Source organism: Scyliorhinus torazame, chromosome 3 (genome assembly GCF_047496885.1).
Source record: "Scyliorhinus torazame isolate Kashiwa2021f chromosome 3, sScyTor2.1, whole genome shotgun sequence".
NCBI lineage: Eukaryota > Metazoa > Chordata > Chondrichthyes > Carcharhiniformes > Scyliorhinidae > Scyliorhinus > Scyliorhinus torazame.
The window spans coordinates 334,888,517-334,914,873 of NC_092709.1; the positions used below are offsets into that span (position 1 = coordinate 334,888,517).

General features: G+C 48.3%; 1 protein-coding gene across 1 annotated transcript in view; it reads left to right on the top strand.

The window, feature by feature from the left end:
* Window positions 1-26,357, top strand: part of LOC140409300 (dedicator of cytokinesis protein 2-like) — a 1,572,852-nt gene that overhangs the window by 216,470 nt on the left and 1,330,025 nt on the right. Inside the window, exons 6-8 of the mRNA XM_072497681.1 lie at window positions 11,240-11,388; window positions 17,439-17,574; window positions 24,140-24,294. Of these exons, the coding sequence (XP_072353782.1) occupies window positions 11,240-11,388; window positions 17,439-17,574; window positions 24,140-24,294 (440 nt within the window). The remainder of the gene's footprint in view (window positions 1-11,239; window positions 11,389-17,438; window positions 17,575-24,139; window positions 24,295-26,357) is intronic.

Here is a 26,357-nt window from a genome sequence, read left to right on the forward strand (position 1 = left end):
CCAAGGGCCGGTGCAGACCCGATGGTCCGAATGGCCTCCTCATGCACTGTAAGTTCTATGAGTTGCTACTGTATATCTTGATGATGGTACACATGCTGCGGTGGTGGACGGACTGAATGTTGATGGGTGCTGTATGGGATGCAAATCAATTGGATTTTTTTGTCCTGGAGGGTGCTGAGCTTCCTAAGTGTTGAACTCTGGAATGGTTCCCACAGATTGGAGGGTAGCTAATATAATCCCGCTATTCAAAAAGGGAGGCAGAGAGATAGCAGGGAACTATAGACTATTGAACCTAACGTCAGTAGTAGGGAAGTTGCTAGAGTCTATTATCAATGATTTCATAGCACAGCATTTGGAAAGCAGTAGTGTAATCAGACAAAGTCAGCATGGATTTATGAAAGACAAATCATGCTTGACAAATATACCAGAATTCTTTGAAGATGTAACCAGTAGAGTTGACCAGGGAGAATTGATGAATGTGGTTTATTTAGACGTTCAGAAGGTTTTTGATAAGGTCTTGCATAGCAGATTACTATGTAAAGTTAAAGCGCATGTAATTTTTTATAATAATCTTTATTGTCACAAATAGGCTTACATTAACACTGCAATTACTGTGAAAAGCCCCTAGTCGCCACATTCCAGTGCCTGTTCGGGTACACTGAGGGAGAATTCAGAATGTCCAAATTACGGGTGGTGTCTTGAGGTGGATAGAAAGCTAGCTAGCAACCAGGAAGCAAAAGGTTGGAATAATATGTTGGCTTTCACAGAGAGATGATTTGCATGCAGGAATAGAGATGTTTTACTGCAATTGCTTGGGCATTGGTGAGGCACATCTGGAGTATTGTGTGCAGTTTTTCTGAGGAAAGATGTTCTTGCTATGGAGAGAGTGGTTTACCAGGCTGCTTCCTGGGTTGGCAGGACTGTCGTATGAGGAGCGACTAAGCCGGTTAGGATTATATTCATTGCAGTTTGGAAGAGTGAGAGGAGATCTCATCGATACAATGTTTTAAAAAAAATTTCAAGTATCCAATTCCTTTTTTTCAATTAAGGGGCAATCTAGCGTGGCCAATCCACGTACCCTGCACATCTTTTTGGGTTGTGGGGGCGAAACCCGCGCAAACGGGGAGAATGTGCAAACTCTACACGGACAGAGACTCAGAGCCGGGATCGAACCTGGGGCCTTGGTGCCGTGAGGTAACTGTGCTAACCACTTGCGCCACTGTGCTGCCCGATACAATGTTGATAGTCAGTAATTCAGCAATGGAATTCCATTGAATATCAAAGGGAGATGATTGGATACTCTCTTGTTGGAGATGGTCATTTCCTGGTCCCAATGTGTTGCATCACGGGTTTTTGAAAGGGATAAGATTTTAATTGCTTAGTAAAGGCTATTAACCAGATGGGCAAGCAACATAAGCCAGTGAAATGGATGGTTCGAAAATGGGCCAATCCTCAAGATTTTCAGTTCGGATGAGGATTGGGAAAGTTTATTCTGAAGTGGGGGAAGGAAAAATCCGTCATCGTGTACAGGCTAACCACGGGTTACATCAGTTTAAGGGCAGCACGGTAGCATAGTGGTTAGCCCAGTTGCCTCACAGCTCCAAGGTCCCAGGTTCGATTCCCGGCTTGGGTCACTGTCTGTGTGGAGTCTGCATGTTCTCCCCGTGTGTGCGTGGGTTTCCTCCGGGTGCTCTGGTTTCCTCCCACAGTCCAAAAATATGCAGGTTAGGTGGATTGGCCATGATAAATTGCCCTTAGTGCACAAAAACGTTAAGTGGGGGTTACTGGGTTACGGAGATAGGGTAGATATGTGGGCTTGAGTAGGCTGCTCTTTGTAAGAGTCGGTGCAGACTCGATAGGCCGAATAGCCTCCTTCTGCACTGTAGATTCTATGATTTGAGACCGCCAACAATGAGCAAGGGAATGCAATTCAGCTACAGTGAGCTGTTCAAAACCACTGAGCTTTTATCACTTAACATCGTCATTCCCCTTGTTGTGCAGGGTTTAAAAATTATCGACACGAGAAAGAAAGCCTTTTGTTCAAAAAAAAGTAATGAATTTCCCAGCCCCTTAAGTGGTTCTTCACAAAAAGGCCAATTAAAAATGTAATGTGAGAATTAGTAGGGAGAAGGGTTTCAGAGGCTGTAGCTGCCCTGCTCTCTAATAACTGATTACAGCTGGAATGACATACTGAGACATGAATATCAGCTTAATTAGTGCTAAGAGCTTAATTATAACTTTTGCCTCGCAGGCAATGTGAGAAGAAATTTTTGAGGTAATTTGCAATTCTGACTTTTATTTCATGAGGTGATATTAATGCATCTGCATTGCTGATTCACTTTTATGGAGAGTCATACTTAAATTAAATGAATCTCAAGTGCTGCTACAGTCATTGGCTTAAGGGATGTTCCATCTTTTTGGGCTGGCGTTATTGGATTGGATTTTACCGTCAGTAACAAGACAACAGACCTCTCCGCTCACCTCAAAGAGAGCGCCAGGTTTCCTATGGCACGGATTTCCTCTTTCCTGATAGCTGTTTACGCCTGACACCAAGTCAAGGGGATCTCCAACAATCCAGCAGCAGCGATGTCACAGGCAGAGTGAGTAGCCAGTCAAATTGATGTATTCTCACAGACAGAAAATCAGGAAGCTGATTATCCTTCTTTGTTAAGCTACACTTTCGGAGAGTAAAATTAAAGTTCATGGGCCCATCCTACCGAATGGGAACAGTCCCTGTGATTAGCCAGGTGTTTCCCGGTGCTCGGAGCGCAGAGAAACACCATGCCATCAAAGAGCCATTCGAGTAGATCGGGGGCCTCAGTGGGGAATGCGCGGCCAAGGTCACACATAGCCATGTTTTCTGCACTGAGGAGCTCCGCTCGCAGGAACTCCTCAGTGCACAGAGAGATCGCGTCCTGATCTCTTGACCCTCCCCCCCGAACCTCCTCAAGCCCCAACTCACCCATAATGGGGTCCTCGGACCCCGCCCCTGCACCCTCACAGGGCACCTATCATGCACAAAGTGCCAGTTTGCCACCTTGGCCGTGCCAGCTTGTCCTTGGCAGTGCCAGCCTGGCACCCAAGCAGTGCCCCACTAGCTAACAGTGCCTCCTGGGCAGCATGCCAGTGCTAGGCTGGCACCCATGCCAGTGCCAGTGCCCAGGTGGCACCAACAGTGCCAGGGTGCCCCCATGTCAAGAGGCAGGCACCTCACGCCTCCGATCCCCTGGAAGACCCCCCACAATGACATTCCATCTGGCCCCCATTTGTGGAGATCAGCACTGAACGGTGCTCGCCCGAGATCGCCAAGGCGAGGGGGTTAGAATCCATAGATTTGCCAGAAAGTGATCCCGTCCACAATGGATGGGATTCACTTGACAGGCGTGGCGAGGTGAGTAGACCCTGGAAGAGGAATCTCCCGGCATTTAACGGCCACACTGATTTTCGAGTGCAACCTGGCCGGTTGATTTCGCTCTATGATTGGTTTAAGATAGCGGACGTGATCAAATGGAAAAGTTTCTAAGTGTCATTTGTGACGGGTGTTGCTGGGAGTTTCACCCCGGCTCTGTCGGTAAGGTCCTCTCCACTATCTAACCACTTTTCTGGGCCTTGCGGAGCTTCTCCCCAGTAAAGCTCACACTTCAAATTATTTTCATCGCCGGGGAGCTGAACCGGCTGGCCAAACCAGTCACCATTTTGAAAGGGTGCCTCGATCACTAAGTGGGCTTGTAGGACCTCCACACATCACACCCATGGGCAATAGCACCCCGCACCCACATGGGCATAACCCCACTGTCTCCCAAGTGATAACACCCCGCTATGGGGTTCCTGAGGACTCTCCCAGGCCTTCCCGGGCCCCCTTTCAGACTCCCCCCTTCCAGGATCCCCATCCTTCACCCCCCAGCATTCTGGAGGCCTCTTCACTCCCACCACCCTTCATATTCCCTTCCACGTTCTTTTCAGGGGCATGGCCACCCTCAGACCATGACTCTTGGCAGTGCCATCCTCGCACATGGGAACCCTGGCATCCTGGCAGTGTTTCTACTGGCTTTACAATGCCACCCTGCACTGCCACTCTGGCATCCTGGCAGTGTTTCTGCTGGCTTGGCAATGCCACGCAGGCACGCACTGCCACTCTGGCACCCTGCAGTGTTTCTGCTGGCTTTACAATGCCACCCTGCACTGCCACTCTGGCACCCTGGCAGTGTTTCTGCTGGCTTGGCAATGCGGCCTGGGCACCCTGCAGTGGCACCCTGGCAGTGTTTCTGCTGGCTTTACAATGCAACCTGGGCACCCTGGCCTCCAATGGCCTGGGAGATCCCTCAGGTGCCACTCCACCTGCTCCAAATTTGTATAGGCCAGGACCAGTGGCGCTGGCTGTGGACTCCCTGGGGAGGAAGGTAGATGCTGGAAGCCCGTTAGATCCCAGTCAGCACGCCAAAGCGGGTTTTAAACCGACGCCTCGTGAGACCTGGTTAGATTTTGCGAGGTGTGCTGGCTGTCGGAAAGCCTGTGGTAGGCCTTCCCCCAGCGTCCCAGCCATGTCGCGCTCCCATTCGGGTGCAATGCAGCCAGTAGAGCGCACGAGAGGTTTTTTAATTTTGTTCATGGGTTGCGGGCCTTGTTGACAAGGACAGCTTTTATTGCCCATTCCAATTGATCTTGATCACAAATTTCAAAAAAGCCAGATGCTGATGTTTCTATTATGTTGGAGAAATTTGACATTCCACAAATATAAAATTAGCTTTTCAGGGCCAGTGATGATGTTCAGCAGTAATTACGAAAATTCCACAGATGCAGCTTTCCCAAGATTATTTAACAGCGAGATACAAGGATGAAAAATGCTATTTTCTTTGTGACTCACTGATTGCTTTGGGATTGGGGTCTGGATGGCTTTAGTAGTGCGTCCTCTGAAGGATCAGAGAAATACTGAGAGTAACTTCTGGATTTCCACGTTATTTTGCATGTGCAGATGCCAGAAAATGCTGGAGGTTTTCATGGATATTGCTGATAGTTTCACTGTTGTTACCACCTGAGTTATTGTTACAGAAGTGTTATATTACATAACGCAGCATCACTTGACCTGTTACCAGTCTGCCCCGACAATGATATGAAATCTCATCCTGGTTTACACCCTGGCTGCTTACTCAATAGCATATTCTCTCTTAAAATAATATCACATCAGGTAAAACACCGCAGTCCTGGTCTTCTCCTTGCAAATGTCTTTTCACCCTCTATGTTCTTTTGTCACATCCATTTACGGGATGTGGGTGACGTTGGCTAGGCTGCACCCATTGCCCGTCCCTAATCGCCCCTTGAGAATATGGTGGTGAGATGTCTTCTTGAACTGGTTTAAGGGCTGTTTAAGGGCTGGTTTAGCACACTGGGCTAAATCGCTGGTTTTTAAAGCAGACCAAGGCAGGCCAGCAGCACGGTTCAATTCCCGTACCAGCCTCCCCGATCAGGTGCCGGAATGTGGCGACTAGGGGCTTTTCACAGTCACTTCATTTGAAGCCTGTAGCGCACAAAGACTCACGAGAGACGAATAGAGATGAAGTCGATGAGGCTTTATTAAGCGTGACTTGTTCCCCGCAGTTCAGTAACAGACTGGCCTGCGGGGGAGAACTCCTGGTTCTTATACTCCACCTTCAGGATGGAGCTAGAGGTCAACAGCTAACCAGGACCCCGGATCTGTCAGCCAGTGACATCACGGCTTCACAGTCCCACGTGACCCCTAATGCATACTACCACATTCACCTCTTGTTAAAAATGAACCCGGCGGGGTGGTGCTTCGCATGGTGGTGGAGGTTTACAAGGCTGGTCCTGGGAGGAAAAACTTTTGCATGTCATCACAGTATGTACAGGGTTTTATTGTTTTGAACTATTTACAGTACTCGTAAGAGGGAAAAAAGGGAAAGAATTCTCGTTAAAGTCCACAACATTCTAGTGTTACACCGGTGCCACAAGTCGGTCGGGCGGTCTGGTCGTCCTTGTCGATCGCCTCAGCCCCGGTGGTGGTGGTGCTTGTTCCAGTGTTGTCGCCTCCGGGAGCTTTACGGTTTCTGCTTCAGCTTCACTTCTGGTCGGACCTGGGAGGAGGACCGATCCTCCCAGCAAGGGGGCTGTCGCGGGGTGTGCCGGTGGCAGGGAGGGGGTGATTGGTGTCGGGGGGGGTGTGCGTGTTGCCGGCGGGCGCCAGATCTCGCAGGGAGACGGTGTCCTGTCGGCCGTCGGGGTACTCCACGTAGGCGTACTGCGGGTTCGCGTGGAGGAGGTGAACCCTCTCGACCAACGGGTCCGACTTGTGCGCCCGCACATGTTTCCGGAGCAAGATGGGTCCTGGGGCCGCCAGCCAGGTCGGCAGCGACGTTCCAGAGGAGGACTTCCTGGGGAAGACAAGGAGGTGCTCATGAGGCGTTTGGTTAGTAGTGGTACACAGTAGCGACTGGATGGAGTGGAGGGCGTCCGGGAGGACCTCCTGCCACCGTGAAACTGGGAGATCCCTGGACCGGAGGGCCAGTAGGACGGTCTTCCAAACCGTGCCGTTCTCCCTCTCTACTTGCCCGTTCCCCCGGGGGTTGTAGCTGGTCGTCCTGCTCGAGGCTATACCCTTGCTGAGCAGGAACTGGCGCAGCTCGTCACTCATGAAGGAGGACCCCCTGTCGCTATGGACGTATGCTGGGCAACCGAACAGTGTGAACATGGTGTTAAGGGCTTTAATGACTGTGGCCGCTGTCATGTCAGGGCAGGGGATGGCGAAGGGGAAACGGGAGTACTCGTCCACCACGTTTAGGAAGTACGTGTTGCGGTCGGTGGAGGGGAGGGGCCCTTTGAAATCCAGACTGAGGCATTCAAAGGGACGGGAGGCCTTGATCAGGTGCGCACTATCCGGCCTGAAAAAATGCGGTTTGCACTCTGCGCAGATGTGGCAGTTCCTTGTGACTGTACGGACCTCCTCCACGGAGTAGGGGAGGTTGCGGGACTTTATAAAATGGTAGAACCGAGTGACCCCCGGGTGGCAGAGGTCCTCGTGGAGGGTTTGGAGACGGTTAATTTGTGCGTTGGCACATGTGCCGCGGGATAGGGCATCGGACGGCTCGTTCAGCTTTCCGGGACGGTACAAGATCTCATAGTTGAAGGTGGAGAGTTCGACCCTCCACCTTAAGATCTTTTGCCCCGTTGTGCATTATTGAACATGAAAGCTACCGACCGTTGGTCAGTGAGGAGAGTGAATCTCCTGCCGGCCAGGTAATGCCTCCAATGTCGCACAGCTTCCACTGTGGCTTGGGCTTCCTTTTCCACTGAGGAGTGGCGGATTTCTGAGGCGTGGAGGGTTCGGGAGAAAAAGGCCACAGGTCTGCCCGCTTGGTTAAGGGTGGCCGCTAGGGCTACATCGGAGGCGTCGCTCTCGACCTGGAAGGGGGGGACTCGTCGATGGCGCGCATCGTGGCCTTTGCGATATCCGCTTTGATGCGGCTGAAGGCCTGGCAAGCCTCTGTCGACAGAGGGAAGGTCGTGGTCTGTATTAGGGGGCGGGCCTTGTCTGCGTACTGGGGGACCCACTGGGCGTAATTTGAAAAGAACCCCAGGCAGCGTTTTAGGGCTTTTGAGCAGTGAGGGAGGGGAAATTCCATGAGGGGGCGCATACGTTCGGGGTCGGGGCCTATTATCCCATTGTGCACTACATATCCCAAGATGGCTAGCCGGTTTGTGCTAAAAACGCACTTGTCCTCGTTGTATGTGAGGTTCAAGGCTTTAGCGGTCTGGAGGAATTTTTGGAGGTTGGCGTCGTGGTCCTGCTGATCGTGGCCGCAGATGGTTCCATTGTCGAGATATGGGAACGTGGCCTGCAACCCGTGTTGATCAACCATTCGGTCCATCTCTCGTTGGAAGACCGAGACCCCGTTTGTGACGCCAAATGGGACCCTTAAGAAGTGGTATAATCGCCCGTCTGCCTCGAAGGCTGTGTACTTGCGGTCATTTGGGCGAATGGGGAGCTGATGGTAAGCGGACTTGAGGTCCACGGTGGAGAAGACCTTATATTGGGCAATCCGATTGACCATGTCGGATATGCGGGGGAGAGGGTACGCATCTAGCTGTGTGTACCTGTTGATGGTCTGGCTATAGTCTATGACCATCCTTTGCTTCTCCCCTGTCTTTACTACTACCACCTGTGCTCTCCAGGGACTATTGCTGGCCTGGATTATGCCTTCCTTCAGTAGCCGCTGGACTTCGGACCGAATGAATGTCCGGTCCTGGGTGCTGTACCGTCTGCTCCTAGTGGCGACGGGTTTGCAATCCGGGGTGAGGTTTGCAAACAAGGATGGGGGCTCAACCTTGAGGGTTGCGAGGCCGCAGATAGTGAGTGGGGGTATTGGGCCGCCGAATTTGAAAGTTAGGCTCTGCAGATTGCACTGGAAGTCTAATCCCAGTAATGTGGGGGCGCAGAGTTGGGGAAGGACGTAGAGCCTGTAGTTTTTAAACTCCCTCCCTTGCACCGTTAGGGTCACTATGCAGAAGCCTTTGATCTGTACGGAGTGGGATCCTGCAGCTAGGGAAATCTTTTGCGCACTGGGACGGATGGTCAAAAAACAGCATCTTACCGTGTCGGGGTGGATGAAGCTTTCTGTGCTCCCGGAGTCGACCAGGCATGGTGTCTCGTGCCCGTTGATCAGCACCTTTGTTGTCGTCGTCTGAAGCGTCCGGGGCCGTGCTTGGTCCAGCGTCATTGAGGCCAGACGTGGTCGTAGTGCTTCAGCGTCTTCTTCGAACCCCGTGGAGCCGTCGATGCTGGGGTCCATTGTTGCCGTCCAAGATGGCGGCGGGGGTGAACAAAATGGCCGCCCCCATGCATCGCACATGGCTGGGGGGTCACAAGATGGCGGCGGGGGTGGACAAAATGGCCGCCCCCATGCGTCGCACAGGGCTGGGGGGTCCCAAGATGGCGGCGCCCCTCCTCCCCTCGTGGTGGCCGGGACCCAAAATGGCAGCGCCTGCGGGTCGCACATGGGGCGCTGGGGGGGGTTGGGGAGCGTTCGAAACGCGCAGGACTCCTTGTTCTCCGGGGACAGCGGTGGCCGGGACCCAAAAGGGCTGCGCCTGCGGGTCGTACATGGGGCGCTGGGGGGGGGGGGGGGGGGGGGGGTTGGGGAGCGTTAGAAACGCGCAGGGCTCCTTCTTCTCCGGGGACAGCGGCGACCTCCCGGGACCGGCACACAGCCGCGAAATGGCCCTTTTTCCCGCAGCTCTTGCAAATCGCTGCGCGGGCCGGGCAGCGCTGCCGGGGGTGTTTTGCCTGGCCGCAGAAATAGCAGCGGGCTCCCCCGGGACGACTTGGCATCTGAACCGCGCAAGCCTGTGGGGTGGGGGGGGGGGGGTGGTTTGTCGCGACGGGGGTCCACGGAGCCCAAGGGGCTGCCGCGCGGTCGGGGCCGTCCGCGCGGGCGTTTCGCGCAGCCACATCTAGTGAGGCTGCAAGGGCCCGTGCCTCTGAGAGTCCTAGCGACTCGTTTTCTAAAAGTCTTTGGCGGATTTGGGGAGAGTTCATACCAGCCACAAACGCATCGCGAATTAACATGTCCGTGTGTTCAATCGCGTTTACCGGCGGGCAGCTGCAGGCCCGTCCCAAAATTAGCAGCGCGGCGTAGAATTCGTCTAGCGATTCTCCGGGACTTTGCCGTCTCGTTACGAGTTGGTAGCGTGCGTAGATCTGGTTCACTGGGCGAACATAGATGCTCTTTAGTGCTGCGAACGCCGTCTGGAAATCCTCTGCGTCTTCGATGAGAGGGAAAATTTCCGGGCTTACCCTCGAGTGCAGGACCTGTAGTTTCTGGTCTTCTGTGACCCGGCCGGGGGCCGTTCGGAGGTAGGCCTCGAAACAAGTCTGCCAGTGTTTAAAAACTGCTGCTGAGTTCACTGCGTGGGGGCTGATCCTCAGGCATTCCGGGATGATCCTGAGCTCCATAGTCCTTTAAGCACGCTTAATAAATTGTAGCGCACAAAAACTCACGAGAGACGAATAGAGATGAAGTCGATGAGGCTTTATTAAGCGTGACTTGTTCCCCGCAGTTCAGTAACAGACTGGCCTGCGGGGGAGAACTCCTGGTTCTTATACTCCGCCTTCAGGGCGGAGCTAGAGGTCAACAGCCAACCAGGACCCGGGATCTGTCAGCCAATGACATCACGGCTTCACAGTCCCACGTGACCCCTAATGCATACTACCACAAAGCCTACTTGTGACAATAAGCGATTTTCATTTTCAATTGCTGCAGTCTCTGAGGTGTAAGTGCACCCGCAATGCTGTTCGAGAGGCAATTCCAGAATTTTGACCCAGTTTGACAGTGGGTTTGACCCAGTGACAGTGAAGGAACGGCAATATATTTCCAAATCAGGATTGTGTGTGGCTTGGAGGGGAACCTCCAGGTGGTGCTGGAACCAAATATCTGCTGCCCTTCTCCTTCTAGGTGGTAGTGGTCATGGGTTTAGAAGGTGCCGCCTAAGGAGCCTTGCCGAGTTCTTGCAGTGCATCTTATAGACGGTACACATGGCTGCCACTGTTCGTTGATGGTGGAAGGTGTGAATATTTGTACAGTAAGAAGTCTTACAACACCAGGTTAAAGTCCAACATGTTTGACAAACATGTTGGACTTTAACCTGGTGTTGTAAGACTTCTTACTGTGCTCACCCCAGTCCAACGCCGGCATCTCCACATCATGAATATTTGTGGAAGGAGTAGCATCCAAGTGGACTGCTTTGTTTTGGATAGTGTCGAGCTGGAGTGTTATTGGAACTGTACTCATGCAGGCAACTGGCGAGTATTCCATTGAACTCCTGACATGCGCCTTGTAGATGGTGGACAGGCATTGGGGAGAGAGGGGGTGAGTTACTCGTCGCAGGATTTCCAGCCTCTGACCTGCTCTGGTAGCCACAGTGTTTATGTGGCTAGTCCAGGTCAGTTTCCGATCAATGGTAACCGCTAGGATGTAGATAGTGGGGGTTCAGCGATGGTAGTCCCATTGAATGTCAAGCGTATGTCAATGACTGTCGCATCCTGAACTGTATGCTGTACCTCAGATGGGTCTCACGAAGGTTTGATAAAAAGCTTAGACTAACGTCTCTAATATTCGCTTCTGCCCCACAAGACAAAGGTGCCCCCTTTTAGCCCTGGCATGCCGGCCAATTACAATATCCAGTCACAAAGACACCCATTAACTTATGTTTGCTTCTGGACTTATTTCAGACTGGCCAGATTTCCAAATTTCGGCAAGTTACCTCGATGATGTGCAACTTAATGGAGAGGAGATCCCAGCTCCTGTCAGGAACGCTGCCGCAGGATGAACTCAAAGAACTGAAGCAAGAAGTCACCACGAAGATAGACTTTGGAAACAAGTATGTTCACAGTTAAAGCTGTTCGATGCGGTGGGGTGTATTCAGCTCATCTTTCGGGGTTCTGAGAAGGGCCTGAGAACGTGTGTTTACAATCCCACGATGGCAAAATTCAAAATCCGTTTAAAATATCTGAACTTTTTTTTTTAAAGCTGTCCTCGGTAAAAGTGATCATGAAACTGTTGGATTGTCGTTAAAACTTCGGCTGGATCACTAAAATCCTTTTGCGGGAGTAATGCAATCTGTCACCCCAACCTGATCAATCCCACACCCCTATGTTTTACACTGAACTGCAGTTGCAACAAACTGTTATTGGAACAGGAGTAGGTCACTCAAACCTATTGTGCTGTTCAATCCAATCATGGTTGATTTGTACAGGAACAGGAGTAAGCCATTCAGCCCATCAAGCCTGCTCCGTAGTTTATTACGATCATAGCTGATCGGACATTTCAATGTATTTTACACACACTGTCCCTGTAACTCTTTATGTTATTGTTAATCAAAAATCTATTAACCACGGTGGCACCGTGGTTAGAACTGCTGCCTCACGGCACCGAGGTCCCAGGTTCAATCCCGGTCCTGAGTCACTTTCTGTGTGGAGTTTGCGCATTCTCCCCATGTTTGCGTGGGTTTTACCCCCACAACCAAAAGATGTGCAGACTAGGTGGATTGGCCATGCTAAACTGCCCCTTAATTGGAAAAAATGAATTGGGTACTCTAAAGTCAGAGGCTTTTTCCCAGGGTAGAGGGGTCAGATAGTCAGAGGCTTTTTCTCAGGGTAGAGGGGCAATTACTAGGGGGCATAGCTTTCAGGTGCGAGTGGCAAGGTTTAGAGGAGATGTACAAGGCAGGTTTTTTACATGGAGGGTAGTGGGTGCCTGGAACTCGCTGCCGGAGGGGGTGGTGAAAGCAGGGACGATAGTGATGTTTAAAGGGCGTCTTGACAAATACATGAATAGGATGGGAATAGAGGGATACGGACCACAGAAGTGTAGAAGATTTTAGTTTAGACGGGCAGCATGGTCGGCGAAGGCTTGGAGGGCCGAAGGGCCTGTTCCTGTGCTGTACATTTCTTTGTTCTTTGTTCTTTGTAAATTTATTTTCAAACAAAATCACTGCTTTAATCATATTCAATGACTGAGCTGCTCTCTGGGGTGGAGAATTCCAAAGGATTCACCACCCTCTGTGTAAAGAAATGTCTCCTCAATCAAGGAAAGCATCTTACCTGCATCTACCCTGTCTATTCCTTTGAGTATTCTGGAGGTTTCAATGAGATCACCTTTCATTCTTCATGGCACTAGAGAATACAGGCCCACTTTGCCCAATCTCTCTTCATAAGACAATCCAACCATATCCTGGAACCAGACTGGTGAATCTTTGTTGCACTCCCTCCCTTCTGAGGTAAGGGGACCAAAAATGTGCACAGTGCTTAATACATCTACCTGACTTGACCCCATACCCTTTTATGTCCTGGGCGAGCAAAGTTCGATCTCTCTCAATTTAAACTAATTCATTCAGCCCACACCTATGGCTTTTTCTGTGAGAGTTCCACACTTCTACTAACCTTTACATGAAGAACATCTCTCCCAAATGGCCTGGCTCTCTTGTTAGGTTATATACTCCTAGATAGCGTGAACGTGGAGAGGATGTTTCCACCTGTAGGAGAAATTAGAACCCAAGGGCACAGCCTCAGACTGAAGGGACGATCCTTTACAACAGAGATGAGGAGGAATTTCTTCAGCCAGAGGGTGGTGAACCTAGAAGAAGGCTGTGGAGTCAGAGATAGATAGGTTCTTGATTATTAAGGGGACCAGGGGTCATGGGGAGAAGGCAGAGGAGAATGGAGATGAGAAAAGTATCAGCCACGATTGAATGGTGGAGCAGACTCGATGGGCCGAGTGGCCTAATTCTGCTTCTATGTCTTATGATCTTATGGATGTTGAACCCGCTGCTCACGAGTATGGTGTAGGTCGAGGATACGAATGATCGGAAAAGGTAAAAGGACTGTGGGTCCGTACTCGTTGGAGTTTAGAAGGATGAGGGGGGATCTTATTGAAACTTACAGGATATTGCGAGGCCTGGATAGAGTGGACGTGGAGAGGATGTTTTCACTTGTAGGAAAAACTAGAACCAGAGGACACAATCTCAGACTTAAGGGACGATCCTTTGAAACAGAGATGAAGAGGAATTATTTTAGCCAGAGGACGGTGAATCTGTGGAACTCTTTGCCGCAGAAGGCTGAGGAGGCCAAATCACTGAGTGTCTTTAAGACTGAGATCGATAGGTTCTTATAAGGGGATCAGGGGTTATAAGGAGAAGACAGGAGAATGGGGATGAGAAAAAGATCAGCCATGATTGAATGGTGGAGCAGACTCGATGGGCCGAGTGGCCTAATTCTGCTTCTATGTCTTTTGGTCTTATGGTCTAAATGTCCTACAGACAACAACATCCAAGTTCATCTATGCTGATGGCATCTGTTGAGCCACACAAGCTCCATCCTGGATGGAGAATTCTGGACCAGAACTTTAATGAAGACATTGAAAAGTTGATGAGCCAAGGCAGCACATGATGCCTTATGGTAAATCGTTTTCAAACGATATCCAGTGTATTCTACCTCCACAATGCCAGTGCCAAAACAGAACTGCATATATACATGGATGGTCAGAGACTAAGAGCATGATCCCATGATCGTGACTCGAGATTGGATTCTGTCCTTCTGGGAACCTTTGAAGAAAACAGCAGCAAAGGTGAAAAACAGGAACAACCCATTAACCAAAGTTGCTGTATCTGTATGGGGAGCTGCTGCCACAACACTCCGGACCACAACACCTTCCTAACTCACTCCACAGCAGAGCACTCTGAACCTATCTCGTGAAGCTCATCTCACACATACCTTGCTGACCCTTAGTTGAATGTCAACAATAGAAATCATAACTTGAACTCGTCGCTCAAAACTCCACCCCTGGCTTCCTGTCCTCACAAACATCTCTCCGCCACATATCCGCCGACTGACAAAAACCCCAAATCTGATGAAACCATCTGTGCTGCACCTCACTTACTCACTCCATGCCGAGTTGTCCAACCAACCTGCCTTCTATCTCAGAGACCCATATGGAGCTCCCTTCCTGAGCACAATCTGCCAGCGGAGACGATTTGGGATTGAGGAATGGGAAACACGGGAAGTGGTGAACAAATTCTTTGTGACAAACCCCATCTGTCATATGGCTTTGAGCTACACCGGCAAAAGTTGCCCTTGCTAAGCAGGTTCAGGACAGGCGAAGGGCCCTGTGCAGCCAACCTCTACCAGTCAGCCCTCAGTACAAACCCATTATGCCCTTGTGTAAAGACACAAACAATGCTGCATGTTACCAAGGGGTGTCCCCTCTACAGAAGCGGACAAATCACATTGAACTCAGCAAATGAGGAAGCTATTGCTTGGTCGGGGATTTACGTCCACTAAAGTAAATAAAACAGTTTAGATCGATTTTTGATTGACAAGTGAGTCAAGGTTTATGGGGGCAGACAGGAAAATGGAGTTACGGCCACAATAAAGCAACCATGATCTTAATGGCGGAGCAGACTCGAAGGACCAAATGATCTACTCCTGCTCCTTAGTCCTATGTTCCGATTGGGTTTCCACACTTGCTGAATTTGGAAGTGTACAATTTAAGGTACAGAGCACGGTCTTATGTTGTGTGCTTGGTCTATCAACACACTGGGATGGGGGGGGGGGCGGTTACCGTTGATCAGAAGCTGAACTGGCAGCACGGTGGCACAGTGGTTAGCACTGCTGGCTCACAGCGCCAAGGAACGGGTTCGTTTCTGACCTCTGGCGACTGTCTGCGTGGAGTTTGCACATTCTCCCGTGTCTGCGTGTGTTTCCTCCGGGTGCTCCAGTTTCCTCCCACAGTCCAAGGTTAGGTGGATTGGCCATGCTAAATTGCCCCTTAGTGTCCAAAGGTTAGGTAGGGTTACAGGGATGGGGCAGGGGTGAGGGTCTAGGCAGGCTGCTCTTTCAGAGGGTCTGTGCAGACTCGATGGGCCGAATGGGTTACAAATGACTGTAGGGATTCTATGTCAATATTATCGTGACAAGAGCAGGTCAGCAACTGGGAATTCAGCAGCGCTCAATTTCTGTATATCATTATCTGCATGTCTGCATGTCATGACATACAGCAGAGTCTCACCAAGACTCCGTTAATAGCATCTTCCAAACCCGTGACCCCTAGTACCTAGAAGGACAAGGGCAGCAGATGCATGGGAACATCACCACCAGCAAGATCCCATCTCCACAACTCGCACACCATGCTGACTTTGAACTATATCACCACTCCTTCACTGTCAAAATGCTGGAACTCCCTTCCCAACAACACTGAGGGTACCCACACCTCATGATTGCAGCGGGTCAAGGAGGCGTTGCACGACCACCTCCTCAAGGGTAACTGAGGGATGCCAGCCCTTGTCGGTGATGCTCACACCTTGCGAAATAATTTTCACAAATCTGTGTAAGATAACTGACCAACAGAGGGAGTGACAGTCTGGAATTGATTATTTTTTAAAAATAAATTTAGAATACCCAATTATTTATTTTCCAATTAAGGGGCAATTTAGCGTGGCTAATCCAACTACCCTGCACATCTGTGGATGCTTGACTAAACCTGATGGCCACTTAAGTTACAGTCAGCTCCATGCATTTTTAGAAGGGGCATTTTGAGTTGATGTGAGTTTCTGTTCTTAGCTGTGGGATTGTTTAGGAACTGGAGGTGACGATTGATCTATCAAGCTTGTCCCTCTCTAATTCCCGTTCGTCATGGTGTTTAGAATTTCCAGGTGGGGAATGGAAACGTAGAAAATAGGAGCAGGCCATTCGGCCCTTCAAACCTGCTCCGCCACTCAACATGATCATGGCTGATCGTCTACCTCAATACCATACTCCTGTGCTCTCCTCATACTCCCCTGCACCCCTTATAGGCTTGAAATCTATCAATTTTCTTATGAAATATTTTCAGTGATTTAGCCTCCACAGCTTTCTGTGGTAGCAAATTCCACAGGTTCACCACCCTCTAAGGGAAGAAATTTCTCCTCATCTCAGTCCTAAATGGCCTACCCAGTATTCTGAGACCGTGACCCGCTGTTCAAGGCTCCCAGCCAGAGGAAATATCATCCCTCCATCCAGTCTGTCCAGCCCTGTCGGAATGTTATACATTTCAGTGGGAAAGTCGCCAAAATCCCTGATGACCAGAAGGGAGAGCTGACTGGTGGCGATTTAACCTGAGGATCACCGCACCTCAGGCAAGGCGCAAGGTTGAGAAGGCGATGCTTTCATGAATAACCTCAGTCGGTACGAGAATTGTTCCCACGCTGCTGGCTTCGCTCCGCATCACAAACCAGCTGCCTAGCCAACTGAGCTAAACCAGCTCCTGTTTCAATGAGACAACTATTGGCAGTTGTGGATTGTGGATTGGGCGGGGGGTGGGGGCGGGGGGGTGGGGGGGGGGGCGGCAGATGAGTAGAGGAAATCTATTGAAACGTTACTCAATTCTCAGAGTGCCTTAGTTTCTGGTAAATACATGGAATGGAAATTGGGCAGATTCTGCAAGGAGTGGGCATTTGCTCTATCAGATGCCCTGGTGGTGAAGACAAAATGTTTAATTCAAAGTTGTGTAGTGTCAGTACGAAAGGCAAAGTATGTTTTATCAGTGCTTGAATGATCTTTTCTCTATATATTGTGGAAGCTACGTTTGGCGAAGGGATGATTAATATTATAAAAGCAAATTACTGTGGATGCCGGAATCTGAACTAAAAGCAGAAAATACTGGAAAATCTCAGCATGTCTGACAGCATCTGTGGAGAGAGAACAGAGATGTTTCAAAGCTGGATACCCCTTCATCAGAGCGAGAGAGATAAATATTAATTTGAGTAACTTCTGCCCAAAGTATGGAACTATGAATGACGCTCAAATCTTCCTTGGGTGATAGTTTATTGCTACATTTCACATCTGCTCTCATCTAACTGGCATCATTGACATCACTAACTAATCTTGTGTATTACAGAATGCTGGAACTGGATCTTGTAGTTAGAGATGAGAATGGCAATATTCTTGATCCGGACCAGACAAGCATCATCAGCCTATTCCGAGCGCATAAGAAGGCTACTCAGCACATCACAGATTTAATGAGGGAGGAGACGGTAAGAGGCCAATCTTGATGATTAACAATTATTCCTCCTTCATGCAATGCATTAGAAGTAGGATCCACTTGGCAGCAACTTTGTGCTCTCTGACTGGACGCCTGAAGCCATGACAGCAATCAGAGATCATTGATCTGAAATGCTAACTATTTTTCTCACCCCCAATGCTGCCTGACCTGCTGAGCATTTCCAGCATTTTGTGTTTTTATTACACTAACCTTAGTGTTATGGGCCAGGGTTTAGAGAACCCCAAAGTGTACCATGGAGTTCACCTGATCCACAACTTTTAATAGATTGTGGTTATGGGGAAACACGCCTAAGTCTACAGTACTTTTAAATTAAAACACTTTATTTATGAAACCAGTTAACACTTTATAAACACACAGTAATCATCCTAACAACTATCAACACCAATAAATCCCCCAAAGAATACAGTACTCTATACGTAACTCTTAATCTTTCCTTGAAACATCTATAAGGCAAAAAAGAACCCTTTTTCCAGAAAGACATCAGATTTAACTTCACTACTGAGAACAGTTACCACGTTGAAATCACCAAATGAACATTCTTTAGTTTGCAGAGATTCATACACATCTTGCTGTGACTGCAGCATCTCCAAAACTAAAATGAAACTAAACACACCCTGTAGCAAACAGCCTAAAGCGGAAGTAAAAGCAGACAGACAGCCCAGCTCCCCCCACACTCTGACATCACTGATAAACACCCATTTCTTAAAGGTACATCCACTACAGATATTTTTATAAACACCCATTTCTTAAAGGTACTCTCACATGACAATAGGAACAGGAATCGACCACTTAGTTCCTCGAGCTTGTTTTGCCCTGCGCTGAGATTGTGGCTGATCTGTGACATAGGGGCTGGATTCTCCGGACCCCCATCTGCGTGTTTCTTGGCGACTGAATTCTCTATTCCCACCGCTTGTCAATGGAATTTCCAATTGAAGCCATCCCATGCCACCGAGGGTGCTGCTGGCGGGGACCGAAAATCTCAAAGGTCAGAAGATTCTGGCTGTAACCACATGCCTTCATACTTTTCGTTTACAAAGATCTATTTATCTCAGTGCTAAAATTAGAAATGCATCCAGTTCTAGCACTCTTTGCGTTTAGAAAAATTCCCAAACCTCAATCCTGAATGGTCTGGCTCTCATTTTTAAACAATGCCCTCTGGCCCTATAATCCCCAACTAGCTGAAATAGTTCCCCTCTGTCTCCTTCATCAACTCCCCGTAATATTTTGAACAATTTGATCAACTCACCTCTTAACTTATCAATTTCCAGGAAACACAAGCTAGTTTGTGTGATCTCTCCTTGTCGTTCAGGTATCATTCTGACCAATCTACACTGAATTCTACCCCCCACCCCCTCCCCCCCCTCCTGCCAAAGACCAATATGTTTTTACTCAGGTGTTTGTGCCCATATTCGAACTGCTCACAGGTATTGTCCAACCTTATATAACTTCAGCATGACTTCTACCCATTTTTATTCTATTCCTCTCGATATATGAATTAGGAGCAGGAGGAGGCCACTCGGCCCCTCGAGCCAGCTCCGCCATTCAATAATATTGTGGCTGGTCTGATCGCAACCCCCCCCTTGTTAATCAAGAATCTATCGAGTTGCGCCTTAAAAATATTCAAAGATTCTGCTTTCACTGCCTTTTGAGGAAGAGAGTTCCAGGCACTCCCGACCCTCTGAGGGAAAATAATTCTCCTCATTTCTGTCTTAAATGAGCGACCCCTTTTTTTTAAAAAAAAGGCCAGAATTCCACCAGCATTATTGGTTCTCTTTCTGCGCCTTGTTATGACATTATTGTGATCTCTGCACATGGATCTCCAAGTCTCTTTGAACCTACATTGTTGCTAGCTTTTCACCATTTAGAAAACAAATCTGTTCTGACTTTTCGGTCCAAAGGAAAAGATCTCACATTTTCCTACATTGAAACCCATGAATCACAGTTTTTCTCATTTGTTCTAACTTATTAATGTCTCTTTGTGTTTATATGCTTCCATCTACTCTGCTCCTGGCAAACTTGGATATGTGGCTTTCCCTCCCATCATCTGTGTCATTAATAAATCTGGTAAATAGCTGAGGCCCCAGCACAGATCCATACAGCACACCACAAGTGAGCATCTGCCATCTAGAGCACCCGTTGTCTCCACTCTCTGTTTACTTCTGTTCAACCAGTTTCCTAAACAGGCCACATGAGCATCAATTTTAATCTCTCATGAGGCAGCATTGTGGATAGCACAATTGCTTCACAGCTCCAGGGTCCCAGGTTCGATTCCGGCTTGGGTCACTGTCTGTGCGGAGTCTGCACATCCTCCCCGTGTGTGCGTGGGTTTCCTCCGGGCGCTCCGGTTTCCTCCCACAGTCCAAAGATGTGCAGGTTAGGTGGATTGGCCATGATAAATTGCCCTTAGTGTCCAAAATTGCCCTTAGTGTTGGGTGGGGTTACTGGGTTATGGGGATGGGGTGGAGGTGTTGACCTTGGGTCGGGTGCTCTTTCCAAGAGCCGGTGCGGACTTGATGGGCCGAATGGCCAACTTCTGCACTGTAAATTCTATGATGAGGGACTTTATCAAGTTCATTCTGGAAGTCCAACTGAATATAATTTATAGACATTCCCCTGTCCACCTCTTAAAAACAACCCATGAGATTTGTCAGGCATTACTAATGCTGGTTCTTCCTGTAATCAGCCAAAAATCTTCAAGTTGTTAATTATGAACTCCAGTAATTTGCCAACAACATTTAGCTTCCTACGGAAGCTAAAGAAATTTGGCATGTCTGCATCGACTGTCACAAACCTCTACAGATGTGCGATAGAGAGCGTCCTATCCTGCTGCATCACAGCCTGGTATGGTAACTGCTCGGTCCAAGATCGCAAGAAACTGCAGTGTGGTGAACTCAGCCCAACGCATCACACAAGCTTGCCACCCCCACATTGATTCTGTCTACACCACCCGCTGCCTCAGGAAGGCAGACACCATTATCAGAGACCCTTCCCACCCAGGCATTGTCTTCTGCCAGACTCTTTCATCAGGCAGAAGGTACAGAAGTCTGAAGGCTTGCACATCTAGACATAGGAACAACTTCTTCACCACAGCTACAAGACTCCTCAACGACTCCCCCTTGGACTGATTTGTTCCCTGTAAGAACACTATTCACGATGCCCTATGCTGCTCTTGCTCATGTATTTGCTTTGCCTGGCTCCTTGTTCCGCACTGTAACCAATCACTGTTTGTTGATGTACCATTTGTCAATGTTCTCTGTTGATTATTCTTTTGTCTACTATGTACGTACTGTGTACGTTCCCTCGGCTGCAGAAAAATACTTTTCACTGTACTTCGGTACATGTGACAAATCAAATCAGTCAACATATATTGGGCTAATTGACCTATAATTCCGTGGTTTCCCACTGCCATCTTTCTTAGATAGCAGAATAACGTGCATAATTTTTAGTCTAAAGAAACGGTTCCCTAATCAGGAAACATTTGGAAGATGCAGTGTTCTCACTTGAAGTGGGCTTTGAATGTCGACAGAAATGTGTTCCTTTTATTATCAGTTTAAATTCAATAGAAGGCCTTGCAAGGAGCCTGCTACTGGGAGACGCTACTGCCCAAAATGCACTTGAGGCAAGTGAACAATTGCCTCTGGAACAGAGCTGGAAAGTCAGAGTGGTGTCATATATAGCTAGACATGAATAAGTCAGTAAAGAAATCCATTTTCGAAGAAACAAAGAGCTATTCTCTGAAATAGTTCCTCTTTGAAGGATCATCAACATCATCGAACAACTTCTGAGGAGCTCTCATGTTTTCTTTGTTAGCAACGGTGTGAAGTGAAAATGCTTACATTTGCCAAGCTAAGGTTGACATGAAATGAAAATTAAATGAAAATCGCCTCTTGTCACAAGTAGGCTTCAAATGAAGTTACTGTGAAAAGCCCCTAGTCGCCACATTACGGCACCTGTTCGGGGAGGCTGGTGCGGGCTGTTACATAAAAGAGTTTAACAGACAATCAATTATTCTTGAAGATTGGTCACTTGTTTATTAGGGTGAAAAAGAGGCAATTTACAAATAAACTGAAATTAAATAAATAACCAGTTACTGTGGTTTTATGGTGTTGGTTGAGGGATACATATTGGTCAAGACATTGGGACCACTCCCCTTCACCTCCTTGAATAGTGCCATTGGACCTGTCACAGCTGCCTGAGCTGGCAGATGAGGTCTGGGCTTGTGGATGAAATGTTAAGGAAAACGAGTGATCGGCGCTTGCCATCCAGTGAATCAGTGCATTATGCACAACCACCGACTCTCGAACTCCCAGTGCCATTTAATTCTCACTTGAGCATTAATTGGCAGTGGGCAGGACTTCCATATGCCATTGAAAGTGAAAGGATGACTCACATGTGAGATTGGCCTATAGTTCTCATGTGAGATTGGCCAGGCACAGCGCTGCAGTGGTTAATAATAATAATCGCTTATTGTCACAAGTAGGCTTCAATGAAGTTACTGTGAAAAGCCCCTAGTCGCCACATTCCAGCGCCTATTCAGGGAGGCTGGTGCAGTGCTGTGCCTGGAACAAAGTCCCAGGACTGTTCTGAAGGCAAGTCCTGGGGGCACCGAGGGCTGGAGCGTAGGGGGCACGCTGGGGAGTTAGGAGGGGGGCAATCGTGGTGTTAGGAGGGAGGTGAGTGGGGGGGGGGGGGGTAAGGAATGGGGTGCCAGAGCTCCAATGTTCCAGGGGAGGAAAGGTGCCTTAATTCTGAGGGGGCCTTCAGAGTGAGACGTTCAAGATGGGGAAACATTTCATTGTCACTTTCCCACCCTACCTGCACCCATCCCACCAGCTTAAAAAATGAGGCTGGTAAGATTAAGGCCCGTAAGTGGCCATTAAGTGGCCACTGAAGGACCTTAATAGGTGAAAAAGTGAGTTTCCCACCGAGGCCCTGCCCACCCAACTGTGAAATTGCACTTGTGTTTGGGCGGGCAGGTTCCCTCAGGGACTCACATTCATTCAATTTTACGTGGCCACCCCCTGCCTCAGAACCCACCTTGGTGGGAGCAGAAAATTCTGCCCTGTGACACTGTGCTAGTCCCTCAGAACTGAACTGCAGCATCAGCAGAGTTGAATTAAATCCTCGTGTGTGTCTTGAACACATTTTCTGATTCAGAGGACACATCTCCTGATTTAGGAGGCAAAGCGAACATGCTTCGAACAATTGGATTGGCGGCATTACTTTCTGTGAAGCAAAACACAAAGACAAGACCAATGCAGAAAAGAAAAAAAAGAAAGATTTGCATTTATCGAACACTTTTCATGACCCCTGGACATCTCAAAGCTTGACAACCAATGATGTACTTTTGAAATGTAGTCACCGTTGTGATGCAGAACAGGGAGGGAATTCTGGTCAGGACTAAGAATGGTTTGTTCTGGAACAAAATAACTGAACTGAGCATTTTATTTAAGCAGGAGCTTAAGAGGTAGGAGCAGGAGTAAGCCCATCGAGTCTGCTTTGCAATTCAATGAGATCATGACCGATCTGATCTGATAATCCTCAACTCCACTTTCCTGCCTTATCCCCATAACCCTTGATTCCCTTACTGATTAAAAATCCGTGCATCTCAGCCTTGAACATATTTAACAACCCGACATCTACAGCTGTCTGCGGTAAAGGATTTCACAGGTTCACTTGCAGTGGCATTTGGTGGAAGAGGAAAGGCTCTTATTTAATCTCTTGTTGATTCGAAGGTTTTGTCTCTCATGGTGAAATAATCTCTCTCAGAAGTCAATGTTTTTAGTGGTGGAGTTTTCACGTTGGGTGCAATGGACAACCCTGTGACACCCAATATTGCACCTGTTTTGAAAGATCTTTGTGTCCCCTCCCCCTCATCATCGCCCCCATGTTTCAGCACAAGCTCACTTCCATTTAACCGGCACGGTGGCACAGAGCTAAGCACTGCTACCCCACAGCGCCAGGGACCCGGGTTCAATGCCGGCCTTGGGCGACTGTGTGGAGTCTGCACATTCTCCCCGTGTCTGCGTGGGTTTCCTCCGGGTGCTCCGGTTTCCTCCCACAGTCCAAAGATGTCCAGTTTAGGTGGATTGGCCATGCATTAGTGTCTAGGGATGTGCAAGTTAACTGAGGTTACGTGATGGTCCAGAGGATTGGGCCTAGGTAGGGGGCTCTTTAGACAGTGCGGAACAAGGGGCCAGACAAAGCAAATACATGAGCAAGAGCAGACTCGATGGGCCGAATGACTTCCTTCTGCACTGTAGGATTCTATGATGTAGGCAAATTTGCCCCGAATATCCCTCCCCCCGAATGCGCAGAAATTTAAAATGCACTTTTATTTTTAAAACAATGCCTTGTTACAACTGAAGATGGGTTTGTCCCACAATGTGAGGCTGATAACTCACAGTCTCAATCCACCCGAGTAACTCGATTTTAAACTAGTGAGAATGACCTTTTGAAAATTTTGGGTCACCTTTTTGCTCGTTAGACTGGGACACAATAGATTGATATTGTTTACCTTTCCTCCCTTTTTCCAGTTTCAGAGCCAGAGCGAGTACAGCAGGTTTGTCCGTTTGACCTCTTCGCCCACAAACGCCCTTTTCATCTGGGTCCGTAATTTTGTCTGTAAAATTGGCGAAGAAGCAGAACTCTTCATGTCTCTGTACGACCCTCACGAGCAGAAGATAATCAGGTGAGAGGTTACAATTTGTTTTTCTTCCTCGTTCCCTCAGATATGGGTTTCACTGGTAGTATGGCCACAGTAGTAATGCTGCACCGCCTTCTTAAAGCAACCTATTTGCAATCTGTGGACCTTCGTCTTGTGCTGTATGGCTTACCCCCGATATAGAGGATGCAAGGTCCACTTACTTGGAGAGGTTGGTGGAGCTATACCTGATTAAAAAAATATCCAGCTAAAAACTTGGCACAATCCATGTTGGTGGAGATTTCCCTATACTTTCCAACTCATTCACCACAAACATCGACACAGTCTGGTAGCTCAGGCAGAATAAAGAGTAATCTCATAGAGAATCTTAATTTTACACATTCTGGTTTATGATGATGACTGGTATAGGCAGAAATTGTCCTTTTCCTACTTGGTTCACTGATACGGTTATCATTACAAATTTATAGTCACTGGAATATGAGGCTTTTCCTGGGAACAAGTCATTACTGGAGGCCCATCAATTCCACCTACTGCCATCTTTAAAGCTGGATCATGCAACATCAGAGGACTTGCTGATTAATCGTAGTTTATTTTTAAAAATTCATTCATGGGATGTGGGTGTCGCTGGCTGGACAGCATTCATTGCCCATCCCTGGGGGCATTTAAGAGTCAACCACATTGCCAGGGCAGCACAGTGGCGCAGTGGGTTAGTCCTGCAGCCTCACGGCGCCGAGGTCCCAGGTTCGATCCCAGCTCGGGGTCACTGTCCGTGTGGAGTTTGCACATTCTCCCCGTGTTTGCGTGGGTTTCACCCCCACAACCCAAAGATGTGCAGGGTAGGTAGATTGGCCATGTTAAATTGGCCCTTAATTGGAAAAAATGAATTGGGTACTCTACATTTTAAAAAAAAGAATAAGTCAACTACATTGCTGTGGGTCTGGAGTCACATGTAGGCCAGACCAGGTTTCCTTGCCTAAAGGGCATTAGATCCTTCCCTCGGTCATATGTTTCAGGGAGGGGATGCTGTGGCTGCTTTTGCAATCCAGCTCTTGGTCTGTAACATTGTAGGTAGCAGATGAGGAACATATCTGCCAGGTTAGAATGGCGGAGCAGACTCAATGGGCCGAATGGCCTGATTCTGCTCCAATATCTTATGGACTTACGAGTGAATCAGCTGGGTATTTACAACAATCGGCAATAGTTTCATGGTCAGCATGAGACTTTTAATTCCAGATTTTTATTCAATTCAAATTTCACCATTAGCTCTGGTGGGATTTGAACCCAGGTCCGTAGAGTATTCCCCTGGGTTTCTGGATTGCTAGTCCAGTGACAAAGCATTATGCCACTGCCTCCCCTCAATCTCTATTAAATCCATGACCTCCACTGCCTTTTTTATTTTTACTATTTGTTATGGACCAGGTTTTTAGAGAACCCCAAAGTGTATCATGGAGTTCACCTGACCCACAACTTTTGATGGATTGTGGTATGGGGAGCACACGGCCCACTCTACAGGTGTGATACAGCAGAAATGGAAGAGTATTTTTTAAAGCAAAACAATGTTTATTCTATGAACTCAAGTTAACTTATTTAAAACATACAGTGAACATCTTAGCAACCATCAATTCAAATATAACCCCCAAAGAATACAACACTAAGTAATCCTTAATAACTTCCCAAACAACATCCAGAAGACAGAAGAAACACCTTTTAACAGAAGCACATTAGGTTTACATTCACTACTGAAAACATTTATAATTCTGAATTCACCAAATGATCAAGAGATAGTCTTTTCATGGCAGAGAGATCAACAGTACACCCGCTCTGTTTGGCTTCAGTTCCAAAACTGAAAGCGAAACTAAAATACACCCTGCAGCAAACAGCCTAAAACAAATGTAAAAAGCTGACAGACGGCCCAGCTCCACCCACACTCTGACATCACTGATAAACACCCATTTCTTAAAGGTACATTTCTTAAGCACCCATTTCTTAAAGGTACTCTCACATGACATATTTCATGGGATGTGGGCATCTTTGGCAAGGCCAGCATTTATTGCCCATTGCTAATTACCCTTGAACTGAGTGGTTTCCAT